The sequence below is a fragment of the Cryptotermes secundus genome, unplaced genomic scaffold, assembly GCF_002891405.2.
Source record: "Cryptotermes secundus unplaced genomic scaffold, Csec_1.0 scaffold286, whole genome shotgun sequence".
Lineage (NCBI taxonomy): Eukaryota > Metazoa > Arthropoda > Insecta > Blattodea > Kalotermitidae > Cryptotermes > Cryptotermes secundus.
In genome coordinates, this window is record NW_019736399.1 from 1401596 (window position 1) to 1419007 (window position 17412).

The following is a 17412-nucleotide window of genomic DNA, read 5'->3' on the forward strand; positions in this document are numbered from 1 at the left end:
CTTGACCAGACCCAATATCGAACCCGGGCCGCCGCGATGGGAAGCCAGCGACTAACCGCTTGAGTTTATAGTCACATCCCTAAATCGTGAAAATATGTAATGTTTCGAAGGAACATAGTTACCACCTCCTTCAGGTATGTTCTCTTGTTCTTTTCAGAAATTTACTATAACACACACATACAAAATCGCCATGTCCTCAAGAGGTATTTTCAAAAATGTCTATTATTGTATCACCTTGAGCTAAACTTGTCTTTTAGTCGACATATACATATATTACAACCTGACTTGACCCGCCCTGCTCACAACTATCGACCTTACGTACAATCAGCTGCGTTAACAATTGCGATACGAGTAGCAAGTGGCCACCGTGTGACTCTCCTTATAATTAAGCGGTTAGTATCTGGCGATTGGTAGCACTACATGGCTTTAGTGCTTCCGATAACGGCAATTGAAGACAATTATATCCCCATGACGTAAGCGGGTTACCGTCATGAGGCCGGTACACAAAACATTCGTAATTATCGCGCTTGGCGTAAAAATTTGAAGAATTCGCGTTGAACAGGAAATACTCCTAACCGGGGCTGGAAATTGGAGAAAACGTGGGAGGTTTCAGAACTTTCGATTTTGAAGACCTTTGTCCATTGTCGTAAGAGGTCATAACGGTCGCGCCCATCCTGTCCCATGGGGGGGGGCAATTTCGTCCGGGAGGACCCAAATATACTTATCTAATTTAAAGAATTACAGTAAGTAAGCAAGAACGTGGGAATTGAATTGTTGACATTAATATTATTATTATTTTCCTAAAGTAAAGTTGTCCCTGTACTTAAATAGTTAAGCATCACGCCGTGAAGACGTATGGGGGGGTGGAGGTATAACTCGACCATTCTTGACATCGGCGTTAATGGATGTGAGTGGTCAGCTTCAAGCACGGGACGCTTTACCTCCATTGGATAGGAGGCTGGGTAGGCCCCAGAGCTGGTCTGGACTACGTAGAGAAGAGAAAATTCTTTACCTTACCGGGACTCGAACCCCGACCCATCGGTCGTCCAGCCCGTAGCCAGTGGCTATACCGACTAAGCTATCCCGGCTCCGGTGTTCTGATAAGCCTTTCACTTTTTGCAGTTTAAAGAAAGTACGATGAAAATGGGCGGCTAAGAAAACAGAAAAGGCCTGCCCTCAAAAAGGAAGGGAAAAGTTGCTCACAAAATACAGTTATGACTGTCGGTTGCGGCATTACACAACAGTGACTGACTCATTCCTGGGTTATGTGGAGACGCCGTGACATCTGCCAAGGACATGTCACATCACAGGCATCGGCAATAAAACCTAGACACTGTATTGCATTGCGAAACTGTGCATTGGGAAACACCATGTTTCACACTGAAAGGCAAACTTTAAATTCATCATAACCGTTCTCGCAATAAATGTGTAGTTATCGAACCTGACCTATGTGTTTTTCAGTATTCCTTCGTATTCGTATACATCCTGGGACCACTTGTCCTTCGTGAAAGTTTCGCGACCTTCCTCACGTTAAATATTTGGATATGTTAATGCATATCAAAACGCTTCCCTGTGTTCATTCAAAACCGGGGGTCGGATTAAGATTTCGCGAGCAATAGAATGAAAGCGTGCCCGTGCAGAAACGTGTTGCTAGGCAACCATCACACAGCTGCAGCGCGTGCTGCCCCCCCCCAATCTGTTTTCCATTTTCGGAAATGTCCTTGCCCATCAATACTGCCAGCCGCTGTTATGCTCCGAGTTCTACAAAATGTCGAGTTTATCCATGAAAGAGAATTATTTCTCAGAATATGGAGGCCTCTCATATCCGTGCCTTATTTCATTCATTTTCGGCACTGTTTCTTGTTTCATTTCCCACGCTATACCTGTACAGCCTAGATAGTTAAACTGTCGTTGTATGAAGCAAAAGTAACGATAAACTTGTCCTCACACTTAACTAAGTACCACGACATGAAGACGCATGGGTGAGTGGAGGTATCGTTCCACACATTTAAACTCGGTAGTCGGTCGCTTCATACCCAAGGAAAGAGCCCCCGGTGGGCCGCTCCATAGCTCAAGCGGTTAGTCGCTGGCTTTCCACCGCGGCGGGCCGGGTTCGATCCCGGGTCTGGTCAGTAGGATTTGTGATGGATAAAGTGGCGCTGGGGCAGGTTTTCTCCGAGTACTTCGGTTTCCTCTGCCAATCTTCATTCCACAAATTGCTCCACAATCACCCTCACCTATCATCTGGGGCTGGTACAATAGGCCAGAAGTGGCCGCAGTACACTGACTTAGTCCCACCCCACTAGCAATAAATAAAAGAGCCCTCGGTACCTGCCCAGAGCCGGTCTGAACCTGATTCCTCAGTTTTCTAGTTCTTAGGGGCCGTTCCTGCTGCACCGTTCATTCAAGTTGTGATGTGTGACTTTCTGCTCCTATTCTGTTCCCCATTTTAGAAATGTCCGTCACACGCAGAGAGATCACTAGTGTAGTCTGCCCATTGTTGCGTCATAGCGGTGCAGTCTGGGACCTTGACAGTGAGAGTCTGCGCGTGTCACCCCGATATTGATCGGGGGCTGATGCCGGGAGAGTCCATTGGAGGGGGAAACACCTCAGCTGATCTCAGCCACTTGTTGGGGGTGGTCATCTCCGTCTCACTGTCACCCCGGACATCTTTGGTTTAACTTCACGCTCGTCTGCTTCCGAGTTAATTGTGAGAGGAACTGATCTGGAGTGGGGGACAACGTAAACTGGAGGCGCCGAGGCAGATTAAACAAATAAGTCTTGTGGTTATATGTTTTTGGGCTGCACTATGGCTCCCCAAGCTGAAATCGGAAGTGTCATCTTGGGAGTGAATCTAGACCCCCAGGCTGAAGCCAGAGTCATGGAGACCGAGGTTATTTAACTCTGAGATCCTCTCCCCAAGTCTCCCTGTGACATTCGTGGAGATTGTGCTCAGCGCGACAATCATAAAACTACTACAATAAAGAGAGGGGAAACAATACGTAAATAATTCGGTGGACACTCAACTCACGTGTAAAAGGATAGACCTCAGAGGGGCTCCTCCCTCCTACACAAGTTAAAGTTTGTAAAATCGCGCACCCACCGAGCAGTTCGGGAACTAAAATAAACGGAGGTGTAGGATCCGTGGTTCTCACCACGGTGACAGTGAAGAGTAGGGTGTTCCGGTTGTAATGCTGTTTAGTTTGATGAGAGATCTAAGTTTCGGGGGAACATGGTACCTCCATCTTCAGGATAGACGTGTAAGCCAAGCAAGAAACTAGCACAGGCAACCAACCGTGTCGCAGAACTACATGACGTTACCACCAAAAATGACGGTATCATTCGAAGTAAACTGAATCTCGTGGGTCTTAAAGCGTTAAACACTGGGCAGCCTACAAGCTAAGTGTCGACAGACACTGCTGCCAACTGTTCTGACTCGCCTTCTGTGTTTCCGCAAGCATGGAACAACTCGAGCACAACTGCGTGGATGTTCATATAATTGTCGCCCTATGCCAGTTTTTGTTTAAATTGCGTATGTTTAACGACGGGCTGACATAGTGGTGGAAAACATATACAATAAACCCTCGCTAATCTGAAGTAACTTTGGGGAGGGGAGGTCATCCGAATTAGTGAAGCAAAAGGTAGCCCTAAAAAAAAATCTTAGAACACAAATTTAATAAATAGTGCTGATGAAGATAAATAACAAAATACCACCGTACAGCCATTATTTAAGAACTATAAAAAGACAATACATTCATTCAACGATAGAAGACTCAGAGTTTTTATTTGTTTCTTTAACGTAATAATGCAGGTTTGAAGAAACTGTCAAATTTTGCCTGAGCAGAGAATTGACTCATCTGCCTTCTTAAATACCACATCTCTTTTAAAGTATGTACTCAACTGTGAATAGCATTTTCCATTTTTCATATTTATATCTCGGATTATCCGACATCCAGATTAACTATAACGGGATTACCTAAAGTTCCAGACAGGGAGAACGCCAGACTGTTGAAGCCGAAGGAGAACCCATGAAGGGGTATCGACATGAATAGGGGGACATATTGGAATTTAAATTTTGCGGGCAGTCACCATGAACAGCACAATCCTTCGGGGTGTGACGCCGTGTAGACGGTACATTTCACGGTGGTGACTGTGAACAGTACTATCTTCTTGGAATGTGAGGCCGTGACCAGACTACACGGTGTTAGATCCCAGAAGATAGTACTGTTCAAGAGGAATTATGTTTTTGTACGATGAGGTGGATTCTTTCAATTTACTTAATCCTTCCAGCCGCACTATGGACTCAGCCTCTAACATAAGTGAATACGACGAATATTCTTGGGGGTAAAGGTCGGCCGGTGCGTAAGGCTGACAATCTTACCGCCATCTATGGTCCGACTGTCTAGAAAATGTAGGAGGCTGGACGTCTCACAACCCTATGGACCTCCACGGCCTGTTATAGGGATAGCGTTGCTTTTTACTTGCTTAAGATGAGCTGGTTTTGAGAAACAGGATAACACTCAGAACATACCGAGGACGTGTTGACTTCTCAATATTTGTTTTCGAGGCGTGAGTTAGTTATGAATTCAGTATTTAAAAAAAGGCCTACAGTCCCTCTGCAACGTCCGTACGCTTCTACCGGACTACACGGCATCGCATCACAGTTACCGCTGTGAGGATATCAAATTAAAACATTGTTAACATATCTTCTCTATGGCCGAGACTTGAACCGGGTACCCTAATGTGAGCCACGACAGTATGTGTAAAGGTAATAAAAGTAAAGCTGTCCCTGTAACAGGCCGTGGTGGCTTATAGGGTTGTGAGACGTCGAGGCTCCCACATTTTCTCTAGACAATTGGCTCGGAGATGGAGGTAAGGTTGTTAGCCTTACGCGCCGGCCGCTCTTTGCCCCAGGATGATTCCTAGTACTCATTTCTGTTAGAGGCTGAGTCGACCTCAGGGCCATAGTGCGGCTGGAAGAATTAGGTCAACTGAAAAATCCGGTGACCTTATGTGGAATCGAACCCGCGACCTTCAGGCTTGTAGTATAATGGTTATGAACTCAGTTGACCAAACTGACAAATGTAAGACGCAAGATAGCTTAGTAAGCAGACACAAGAGAAGGTCTGGGAATGCCATCAGCTCACTGTCAGGGTTGCAGTATGCAGATATGGTCGCTGAACGGAAACAGTGAGCCTCTTTCTTACCGAGATGTGTTTCGACAATTGAATTAACTGGTCGGCGTTAATTGTTAGTCGCGAGAACTAGATTAATGAACTGAATGTTTCGTCATACCAAATGACGTTTACATAACGCACAGTTGTGGTCAAAATAAATGCACACAGACTTCTACACAGTATCTGTTGTCGTCGACTGGGATGACACTGTAAGACACGTTTCTGAGGAAGGGTGTTAACTCCTAAACGTTGGTACCTACCAGATATACAGTGTCATAATTCAGAAGACGTAACTCCTAAACGTTGGTACCTACCAGATATACAGTGTCATAATTCAGAAGACGTAACTGGTTTAAATTCGAGATGTATTAAATGACAAAGGGGGCACGCAGTAGCGTAGTTGGTTGAGGCACTATGCTATAAAACGGAAGGTCGGGGGATCGAATCCGGAGGAGGTGGATTTCTTTTCAATTGATCTAATCCTTCTTGCCGCACTATGGCCCTGGGGTCGACGCAGCCTCTAACAGAAATGAGTACCAAGAATATTTCTGGGGGTAAAGAGCGGCCGGCGCGTAAGGCTGACAACCTTACTGCCATCTGTGAGCCAACTGTCAAGAAGATGTGGGAGTCTCAACCTCTCACAACCCTACGGGCGTTCACTGCCTGTTACAGGGATACCTTTACTTTTTTTTTACTTACATGACAAGCTATCTGTAACTACTTGACAGAAGTATTTCGCTTAGTGGGGGGATGGAGTCCAACTGGGTCCACTCGACACGGCGGCCACTGATTGGCCTATTGTAGCCTGCCCCGGGTGATTATGATGATGGAGAATTTGGTGGAATGAAGATTGGTAGGGGAAACCGAAGTACTCGGAGAAAACCCGCCCCAGCGCCACTTTGTTCACCACCAATCACACTTGACCAGACCTGGGATCGAACCAGGGTCGCCGCGGTGGGAAGCCAGCAAACTAACCGCTTGAGCTGTGGCGCGGCCTTTGACAGAAGCAAGTGCCAGTTTTTTTTTTTTCGATTAAATATTAATTACGCAGTTGTGACGTTTGGAGTCTCCCTGTTCTTATCGCAGTGCTTCTGGATTGGAAAGAGTGGCAGACGACAGAGATGGTGCAATGACAAGTGCGTCACGCTACACACGTCTCGTTCCCGCTCAGCCGACGTCATTTCCACTGATAACGCAAACTGGTGCTATCTTCCTTGTCGGCTCGCAGATTCCTTCCCGTCTCATTGCGAAAGCGAAGATGCGCCCATTGAGGGGGAGTGGTGACTATCCGGCGTGGAAGGGGGGGAGGGAGGGTGAGAATTCGGTTCTTGTTCGCAGAAATAACTACAATATGTTATCCTACTTTCCTTGTTTTATAAAGAAACATGAAGCTTATGGTAGCATGGTCCGTATCTATTTAAAGAATATGAGAGATAACATCTGATACAGTGATACCAACAGAGGTAGGCCTCGACTTCATAATTCCCTACAATAAGTAATTACAACATGACGGCCGTGCGAATGTCTGAGGTGGCAACAATATTACATAGCTACCAGCTTAATGGGGGGGGGGACTATCGTGAAATTTTCTGTTAGGGCGGCCGCACACCAACTGCGTCAAGACAAGCACCAAGACATGAGACAAAAGACGCAGTCTTGCTTCATTCGTGATTCGTCAGCATCATGACTCAGAACGGTGTCCGGCTGTTTTCTTAATCTCATTCGTTTCAACTGTGCTCCTTTCTTTGCGTCATGTCGCAGACATCGTGTATTTACTGTTACATGTCTTGACGCATGCCGGTGTGCGGCCTACCTTATACTTCTTCACGAACTTCATTTTTGGATATGGTTTTCTTTTGTAGAATGTAGAACGACGTTTCGGGGACTTAAAATCTATTTTTAAGCTTTCGGTTTTTGTTGACGGTTAACTGAAGAGGCTAGGCATCGTGTATAGTCACGCTAGGCACGAAACAGTTTATATATACCATGCAGTCACGTGCTAAGTAACGTCTCTCTGTCTACAGCAAATATTTCCCTTATCCTTTCATTTATCAGTCGAACTTCGTTTGGTGGTGATGCGTTGTTTAACGACGCATAACGTCGGACGAATTAAAAGGATTTGGAAGGGAGCGGAAATAGCTTAATAGAAATACTATCACGGAATTTACTTGGGGAACTGAGGAAAATCACGGGATACCTCAGTCATGTTAGCCGGTATCCCTGCCAAAATTCGAACCTAGAACCTCCAGAATAAAAGTCTAGAGCTTCGCCCCTAGAGTAATTTGTGGGGTCGCACTCCCTTTGGATAACAGGGCAATTATGTCTACTGCAGAAGTTTACCTTCTGATAGCCAACTCCGAGGGGCAGAGCACTTCTTGAGAAGCTAACAGTTGTTCATCTAGTCAATAAATTTCCCACCTTTTATGGAACCCACAGGTTGACTACCGTGTTGACAAGACTGTCCGTCGGTCCCCATCTTCATTCAGATTAATCAATTTTGTACCTTCTCACCCAATTTTAATATAATCCTCCCATTTACATCCAGGTCTCCCAACTGGACTCTTTGTTTATGTTGTGTGTAGGACTTGAGGTTCTCACAGCGGTGGATATGAAGAGTACTGTCTTCTGGGATATAACTCAGTGTAATCCGTTGAAAGTCAACTGACGTTTCGGAGGAACATGTCACAATCATGCAAGAGAACAGAATGAAGAGGGTATTAGCACGCATCTCTGATAGTTCTGCTTACCACCTGCTTTCACGCTGGTTTCTTGCTCGGCTTATTATTCGACCCTGAAGATGGAGGCGACATATTCCTCCGAAACGTCGGTCGACTTTCAACGGACTACACGGCGATATATCCCAGATGACAATACTCCTATTTGTTCTGTTATGGTTTTTCGACTAAAATCTTGCGTACGTTCTCATCTATGGCATCTGTAATACATGATTTACGCATCTGATCAACCTAATCATGTTTAGTGAAAAATAAATGCGGAATTATAACCGAATGGGTTGGATTCGGGAAGTGCTTAGTTCAAATATCAGCCAGGACACAGGGATATCCTGACTGAGGTCCTTCATGGTTCTTTACAGCCCCTCCAAGCAAATTCCTGGATAATATTTTGAAAAGTCCACGAGCGCTTCTTTTCAAAACTATCATTCATTCAGTCGACAGTACAGAGGCATGCGGTAGCGTAGTAGGTTTATGCACTACGTTACAAGCCGGAAGGTCACCGGATCGATTCCCGATGAGGTCACAAGATTTTGCAATTTACCTAATTCTTCCAGCCGCACTATGGCCCTGGGATCGACTCAGTCTCTAACAGAAATGAGTACCAGGAATCTTCCTGGAGGTAAAGGGGCGGCCAGCGCGTGAGGTTGACAACCTCACCGTCATTTGTGACTCGATGACTGGATTCACTGCCACTTCTACTACAATTACAATCAATTATGACAGCTCACAATCAATGACTGTCTAAGATTCGCTGCATTCACACGACGAGTGTCTTCTACTGTGACGAATGACGGACGAGGATTCGCTGCTCACTGAACTCCCTTACGAATGAAATAAATTCACGAATGCACTCCCTTTTACTCGTATAATTTCGGGAGAACCGAACAGAGACCACACACTCGAACAGTTAGTTGTCATTCTCCCGCTGTCACAGGAACGTGTCTTTGGGGAGCTGTTCTCTAGCAATGGACTTCCGCTTCTGTTCGTTGCTATTCCGGCTTCTGGGCGGTGTTTACCGAACCGTTGCCTAGCAATAGTCATAATCGTCACGGTATTTATTCCGAATGTTCCTTCTCAGTCCAGAGAATCGTTTTTTTTGGGAACTCTGTGGTTTCTAAACATGACATATCCCTTCATGTGATGATGAGTTATTTGTTTACAGGACTGTTTATATGCTTCGGTAATCCTGTTAGCTTATGATTCATGAGCAGCATGGTTGTTTGGACACGTAAGCATATTGGACCTGTCTGTCATTTTTTTACTTGTCTTTCAACATGTGCAAAATGAAGATCATCAGTCTAGACAAAATGACATCTCACTCACTCCATGCTGCCGAGCCCTTCTTGAAATGCCGCCAGTGGCTCAGCTACTCAAGAATTTCCCAACTTTTTATGGAACCCGAAGGTTCACTGCCGTATTCACAAGAGCCCTCTACTGGTTCCTAGACAGAAGAATCTAGTCCATACCATCTCTTTTACTAAGATCCACTTTAATATTATCCTGCCACCTACGTCTCGATCTTTCCGCTGACCTCTTTTCTTCTGGATTTACTACACGAATCATATATTGATTCTTCCTCTTCCCCATGCGTGCTATATGCCCTGCCTATACCATCCTAATTGACGTGATCATTCTAATTAGGTTTGGCGAAGTGTACAAGTTATGAAGCTCCTCATTATGCAGTTTTCCCCAACCTCCTGTCACTTCATCCCTCTTCGGTATAAATATTCTCAATATCCTGTTCTCAAACACCCTCAGTCTGTATTAGTCCCTTAATGTTAGCAAGTTTCACACCCATATAGAAATACGGATAAAATTATGGTTTTGTATATTCTACTGTTTACGTTTTTAGACAGCTTACGAGAACACAAAACTTTCTGGATTTAATGGTAGCAAGATTACCCGAATTCAACCTGCTCTTAATTTCCTCCTGAATTACATTTTCAAATGATCTATTAGCTACCTATTTCGCCCTGAATTCTGGTGACCAAACATGAACATAGACTTAATCTTCGGTGGGTTTGCAACGTTTTCCTTCTTGCTTCCATTCTACGTACACTCTTCTTCAACATGTTTCGGCCTCACACGGCTATCCTCAGGCGTGCTTCTCTTGTTCAAATTGTTGCACCGTCGCTTCATTTCAGTCGCGTGTGGAACGCTTTGTTACTTTCAGTAAAAATCCTCTAAAATCCATAAAATGCTGGTACTTACTGACAGCCAGCAGCGCGCGCACCCAGCTCTCTACATCTGTAATATGTAATAATCGTATTGCGTTAATATTTTTGGCAGGAGTGTAATAAATATATGAAGTATTACTGTTCTACTGTGTTATATAACTTACGTGTACTTAACGTTTTCTCCGAGCGTGTTGTGTGTGTGTGCACTGATTATTAAATGTTTTATGTTGTTGCTTCCGCATTTTTAAGGAAAGCGGTGGGTGTGTGCTGCTCTCTGGTGCATAGTTCGTATCTTATCTTACTCATGGAGCTGAGGCCTTCTGGAGGAGCCCTCAATTGTGCAGCTACTCAAGAATTTCCCAGTATTTTATGGAACCCGAAGGTTCATCACCGTGTTCAAAAGAGCCCTCCACTGGTCCCTATCCTGAGCCAGATCTATCCAATCCATCCCATCCTATCTCTCTAAGATCCATTCTAACATTGTCCACCCACCTACGCCTTGGTCGTCCCTGTGGTCTCTTTCCTTCTGACTTTCCCACCAATATCCTATACGCATTCCTCGTCTCCCCCATTCGTGCTACATGACCTGCCAACCTCATTCTCCTTGACTTTATCATTCTAATTATACTTGGAGAAGAGCATGCAGTTTTCTCCAACCTCCTGTCACTTCATCTCTCTTCGGTCCGAATATTCTCCTCAACACCCTGTTGTATAGTTTGTATAGTGTTTCGAATATGGGGTTATATGTATCGATGTGTGTCGTTCGTATGTCGGTTGTTTCTGCTAATTCTATGAATGTGGTATTTTTGTAATGTATATCTCTTGTTTTATTATGTTCGTGATGTTAGTAATGTTTGTGTGTCCTGTGTTTAGTATATGGTTAGAATATTCACAATTACCGTTGCTATTTCTAATGGCTTGTGTAAGGTTCTTTATATCTGGTTTTGTATGTCCTTCCTGTTATGTATTTTAGTGGGCAGTCAAGGAATTTTATTTGGTAGATGTCGCGTCTGTTGTATTTATCTGTTTGTGAATGGGGTTTTTAATATGTTCTGTACTGTGTCTTGTGTGCGAAATGCTATTTTTATTTGCGTGTCTCGGAAAGTTTCGTAGTTTTCCTTAGTTATTTTTCCGCTGTATGTAAATGTGACCCGTTTTGTTTTTCGTTCTTGTGGATCAGTGTGCAACTGGCAGCGCGCGCTGCTGGCAATCAGTAAGTACCAGCATTTAATGGATTTTAGAGGATTTTTACTGAAAGTAACAAAGTGTTCCACACGCGACTCAGCTGAAGCGACGGTGCACCAATTTTTATCATAGAAGTACACCTGAGGATGGCAGTGTGACGCCGAAACAGTTGAAGAAGAAAGTACGTAGGATAGAAAACAATAAGGAAAACGTCGCATCTGGACGGTGTAAACACTTATCCGCTGAAGATTTAACAGTAATGCAACATATACTTAGTTTTGTCTGTGTTTACTTATAGACTAAATTACGTCGCTGAATACAAATCCTTATATGCTGACATGGAAAACAGAGAATCACTGCCTTCCATATGAATTTAAATCTTTTCCATACGTATATTTTCAAATTTCCAATGCTTTAGACCTGATTCATAGTTGATTAATTTTATATTTCTATCTTGTATGAAAGTTATATCTACGTTATGTACAGTATTCCTCCTTGACGTTTCGTCGTCTTTTCAGAACCAAAAGAAAATTTATGAAATTTTAATACTAGCCTGTAACTAATTTCATAACCGCGCACTAATTTTAACCCAGTAACTGCGTTTCACAAATCGAATAATTTATATTTAGACACGGAATTAAGAACCAGTTTTCATGCATTCATGAGCACAAAATGTGGTTACTTTATGAGATACAAAGCTCAAGGGCATCATTTGTATCGATTAATTTGAAAAGCTGAAACGAAACGACGTTGCTCACAGAGCATGGCGGTATGTTTCGTGCGCAGGTCGCCTCATGTCGCCAGGGAAACCGATCAGAGAGTTTGCGCAGCGAACAGTAGCTTGGCAGGCTCGCTCACGAATATACGGCAAGAAGACGCGCTGGTCAGCATGGCGTAATGTTAGTATGATGTCACCGACAGCAATATAATACATTTTAGTGTTTATTCTTCATAGCGATGACCGTGTCCCTCACACAATAAACTTAACTGAGGGGGGGTTCTCTTCAGAAGGATACGTTCACAGACTGGGGCAACCGATGTATTTACTTGTCTGTTTACTGTCATCCCATTTCCCTTACGTTTACTTAACTAAATGATAATATCTCTCAGTATTTATCAGGTGTCATCTGAATAAACAACACAAAAACTTGATGTGCCTGTCTACACGTGACTACTCATCTTTAAATATGTTTCCCAGCATGAATCTCAATTCCGCCCAAATGTCAAATGAAGGCACCCATTTTAATCCTTTAAGGATCAAAGTCACGTTACGACTGAGGGTCAGTCGGTCAGTGTATCTTGATGTGAAGCCCCATCTGGGACCCAAGACCAGATTTTTGTTACTGTCAGCTGTAGGTCTGATGATGTGGGATGCCATTTCTGATGAAAGGAAGGGGTCTGCCGTTTACAGTTGCTACTGGCCCTCGCCAGCGCAGTCAGTCTCTAGTCCGAGTCCCGCTCATGACCATATTTTGCTCTCTCAGATTCTTGACTCCCCCATCCTGAAGGGCAAGGTCCCCGTATTTATATCCCCCACGAATAGGGTGGCCAAATTATACCCGCAGGCAGTGGGTTCCCTTTCCGCCGCTCCTACGACTCGCAAGGCTACAGTGGGGGTATTCGAGCCCACCGAATTCCTTCTAATATATAAAAATTCAGTTCGTACCTCACAGGAAACACATTACGTCTCCGCTACAAAGACTAACCGGTTAATGCTGTTTAGGGAAATAATCGCTGTTTGTCGTGAAAGCCATACGAATCACACAGCTACACTGAGGGCAGAATTAACAGTTCTGGTGTATTAAAGCACGTGGTACATAGATTAACCATTGATCTTTAAAGGGTTAATATGAATCATGTCACTTCCTTAGCAAGACAATAAAACATGTCTTACCTGTGATTGGTGGCGGCTCGACAACGGTGGATGGTCCGAAGAAGGACGGGATGTCTCCAGACGTAGTAACGGGGGTGTTGAGATCACCAGGTTGAGTTTCGGGGGCGGCGGCTTCGCTTTCACCTCCGGCACCAGTGGCCGCCGCACCCGCGGACGCAGAACCTCCACTACCGGGTCTCCTGTCACCCTGATCACCTCCTGTGTCGCCGCCAGCAACCCCAACAACCGACGACTCTTTGTACTCGAAACTTAACACGTTGATATGATGAGCTGCAGCGGCTGCTACTGCTGCCTCAGTCACGAAGAAAGCCGCAGCGGTGGGTGCGGATGTCGGATGGTGGTGGTGATGGTGATGATGCGTCTGGCCGGGGGTCAGCGTGTCCAATCCGTCCATGATCATGGTCGAAGCAGGAGGAGTGGACAAGGGACCTGCTGTTGAAGCTGCGGCCGAACCACCGGAAGTAGCGCCTGCAGGGTCAGAAGAAGAACTATCAACTTCGCAGGGGTTGCTACTAGTAGAAGTGGGTTCTACTTCATGAGGACTATCCTCGTGTTGGGTGATTTCAACACCGACTAATTCGGGGTTGTCTTCTTCAATTGTCGTAGCAGAGTCTGCAGGCGGTGAATGCTGGAACTGTAGCAGTGGCTCAAGCAGTGGCAGTGGTGGAGGGGTATCTGTCACTTGGTCCTCATCGTCTCCTGTGCTCGTTGTGTTGCTAGGGGTTAGTAATGGCGGGGGGGAAGAGGAGGTGGTAAAGAGATGACAGGTCCAGGATGTGGGTGGAGGGAGAAGGGGGAACCAAAACACGCACCCTGTAGCCGTCAGTTTTGACAGATTTCACAGACGCGCACACAATGTACTAACAGCTGTCCGCCACAGTTGACACTGCCCCCACCCCACAATGCGTTGCACACAAGACCACTCGCCTGCGTGGCTTCTCGCAAACTGCGCGCGACGCACCCTACAGATCACTTTTATGAATGAACAGTTGCCCCAAATTTGGTATGTACTGGAAAGTGTTGGCCAATCAGAAGCGGGCGCTCCCCACCACACTCTCTCCTTCTCACTCTCCGCATGGCATCCCCACCCTCCCGTAGCGTAATTATGACGTCAAAATGACGTAACGAACTGCATATAGAACGTGGCTGGGACACGAGACGGTGCAAGCGACTCTCGGCCTTACAACATGAAACGTAACGTCAGAGGAGAGCTTTACGACATGGATTTATTAATACTAAAACCGTATCCTTTCATATATCTAGCCGAGATTTGAACCTGTACCATAGAATACCTAATTCTGATATCAAACTCGTATGTAATTTCTTCAAAACTGCCGTTGGAATACATGTGTTGTGCACGGTTTACCATATATGGGAATCGGAGGGAACCGAAGTTTGCCGAACGTTAAACGTCCTTCTGTGACGTCACACAAGGCAGGAATGCTTGACTCCGGCCAAGATCGGGCGATTTCGTCGTCATTCAGTACCGCCAACTTTTAAAAAATCATGACGAAACATTTTATATTCTGACGCATCTCTGTTTTTATTCTGCAGTTAATCTGCTCCCAGTGACACAGATGTCGCTTGTGAGACTATTATGTCATGCTGAATAAAACGGTTGATGGCTGGGGCATGCAAATAATTTCTGTGAACGCTAAGACGCGTGTTGGCAACTTGAGAGATTCTGTAGAAATGCCAGTAGCTGCCTTTACTTTGCCATTTTTGAAGGGCGACAGGCCGGTCAGACAGAGGCGTGAGTCAGGACTCAAATAAAGCACCAGCTAATCTGTGACGTAGCGTTATGTAACCAAAACATTGACTTTGGGATCTGCTAACTGAACGCCAGAAACGGGGCGATGACTACATCAGCAAGGAATTGAAGTTGGGAGAAAAAAGATTCGGGAAGTTGGCCAAGTCTCATGTGTGTATGTATCTTGGTAAAAATGGACACAGGAGACGTGTGAAGATAGACCACATGGTTCTAATTCTAAACCTGTCTTTGGGTTTACGTGGGCGATGATGACACCCGACAGCACAGTTCTGGCGTTTCATTAGAAGGCACCCTGCGAGAAAATCACAGTTAAAAATATCCTTTAACAAGAAGAGTACATTCTTATAGGTTGTAAATTCGTGTAGTTCTAAAAATGTCTGATTTCGGAGGAACATATCGTCTCCGTTTTCAGGATGAAAGAGTAAGCCATGTAAGAATTCATCAGAAACAGGGTGGGGGCAAGTACAGCCTTACTTCTGAACAATGTAAACTGGTATCCAAAACTTTAACGTTATCTAATCTCGTTAAAACAATTTTATTTTGTTTTGCTGTTATCAAAGTTTTAGTTCTTTGTATTTTGTCATTTTAGATAACATTTCTTTTAATATAACATTAAAGATACTTAAGTCTTATTGAGGTATGCATTGAACTTCTTCCTTTAACCATTTGAACAGTGAATTTCCTTTAAATAATATATAAGAATTCAGTTCGTACCTCACAGGAAACGCATTACGTCTCCACTATAGAACCCAACCGGTTAATGCTGTTTAGGGAAACAGTCGCTGTTTATTGCGAGAACCATATGGAACACATAAATACATCCTGCGAGGAGACTGTAGAGTTTTAGAGGGTTCAAGCGGGCGGTACATTTAGTAACCATTGGGCTTTAAAAGGTTAAATAGGATTACAGAGTTTTGGTATGTTAAAGCAAGTGGTAGAACCGCTGGACTTCGAAGTGTTAAAAACAGAATTTCACTTTTCCTTTCCTCTCAAGAACCTCGTTTTCCAAGTCACTGTGTCCACGTGTCAATGATAACCATGGGTACCGGCAGGAAAGGGAGCAAGCTAGACTCTCCACCTATCTGGATTATATCTATCTGTCTTTATTCCAGTTGTTCCCACTTGGAGCAAGGGTCATCCCTGAAACGCTGTTTCACTTCAGTTTCCTAATCCTATACCCAGTCGGTAGGACTCCTTGGATGGGGAATCAGCCTGTCGCAAGGCCTCTACCTACACATTGGACAACAAAAAAACAATCCGTGCCTTTAGTTGGATTCGAACCCACGATCCAAGTGATCGAACGGGCGAAGACATTTCAAGCTTCAAACCGCGCAGCCACTCTGATCGGCACCTACCCGAATTGAAGAAACGAAATACATTAAATCTTAATACCACTAACTGAATGTATCTGTAAGATATATTGTTATATATTAAATACTCTTGGACAATATGTAAAAATATCCTCAAACAGCTTAAACATAAGTATGTAAGCAAGTTTTCCGGCTCCCCTCCACCCCCCTCATGGAAATAGTACTTGTGGCGCCCTTGCGTGTAGCACTTAACTGGTTTCTGGCTTCGTCATGTGACAAAGCTGGAGTTAAACGTGCAAATTATCCCATACAAAAAACTGAAGGCATTATGTACATGTAACTAAACACGAGATTCCTGTTGCGCTGCAATAAAGTGCTTAACACGGCAGCATTTTACCGTTTTAGCAAACGTTTCTAGTTATTAATAATGCCATTAAATTTAGAACAGCCTGCTCAAAGAGACGAAAACTATCACGCATAGGACTTACTGCACATTGGCCTGTATTATCGGAAAGCAATGTATGTTTTTTATATTGCTAGTGGGGTGGGACTAAGTCCCTTGTACTGCGGCCACTTCTGGCCTATTGTGCCGGCCCCAGATGATAGGTGAGGGTGATTGTGGAGCAATTGGTGGAATGAAGATTGGCAGGGGAAACCGAAGTACTCGGAGAAAGCTCGCGCCAGCGCCACTTTGCCCACCACAAATTCCACTTGACCAGACCCGTGATCGAACCCTGGCCGCCTCGGTGGGAAGCCAGCCACTAACCTCTTGAGCTATGGCGCAGCCCTAATGTATGGTTTGTCGCACCGATCACAGTGGCCGCGCGGTCCGAAGCATGAACCGTCTTCACCTGCTCGAACGCTGGGATCATGGGTTCGAATCCCGCTCCAGGCATGGATGTTTGTTTGCGTTTATTGTGTTTGTATTGTTCTGTGTGTAGGTAGAGCGACGGGCGTATTCCCCGTCCAAGGAGTCCTACCGACTGTGTATAAGATTAAGAAACTGAAGAAAAAAAACTGCTGAAGTCCACAAGGGCTGTAGGTCCATACAAGTATGTATATATATATATATATATATATATATATATATATATATACATATATATGATTTAGCGTATCAGAGGTTCTCACAACAGTGTCTTTGACGAGCACGATGTTCTCAG

General features: G+C 44.6%; 2 protein-coding genes across 10 annotated transcripts in view; one reads left to right on the forward strand and one right to left on the reverse strand.

Moving 5' to 3' along the window:
• LOC111869831 (spermine oxidase) overlaps window positions 1-17412 on the forward strand; it is a 534307-nt gene that overhangs the window by 140539 nt on the left and 376356 nt on the right. The gene's annotated exons all lie outside the window — the stretch shown is intronic.
• The window catches only part of LOC111869830 (early growth response protein 1), a 336968-nt gene that overhangs the window by 22967 nt on the left and 296589 nt on the right, over window positions 1-17412 (reverse strand). For 5 of the 6 annotated variants that reach the window (XM_023861636.2, XM_023861637.2, XM_023861635.2 and 2 more), the window contains 2 exons: window positions 13169-13636; window positions 10124-10159 (listed from right to left, as the gene is read on the reverse strand). In XM_023861636.2, the coding sequence (XP_023717404.1) occupies window positions 10124-10159; window positions 13169-13568 (436 nt within the window). In that variant the 5' untranslated portion in view covers window positions 13569-13636. The remainder of the gene's footprint in view (window positions 1-10123; window positions 10160-13168; window positions 13637-17412) is intronic. The other variant, XM_023861634.2, reaches the window with a different exon arrangement.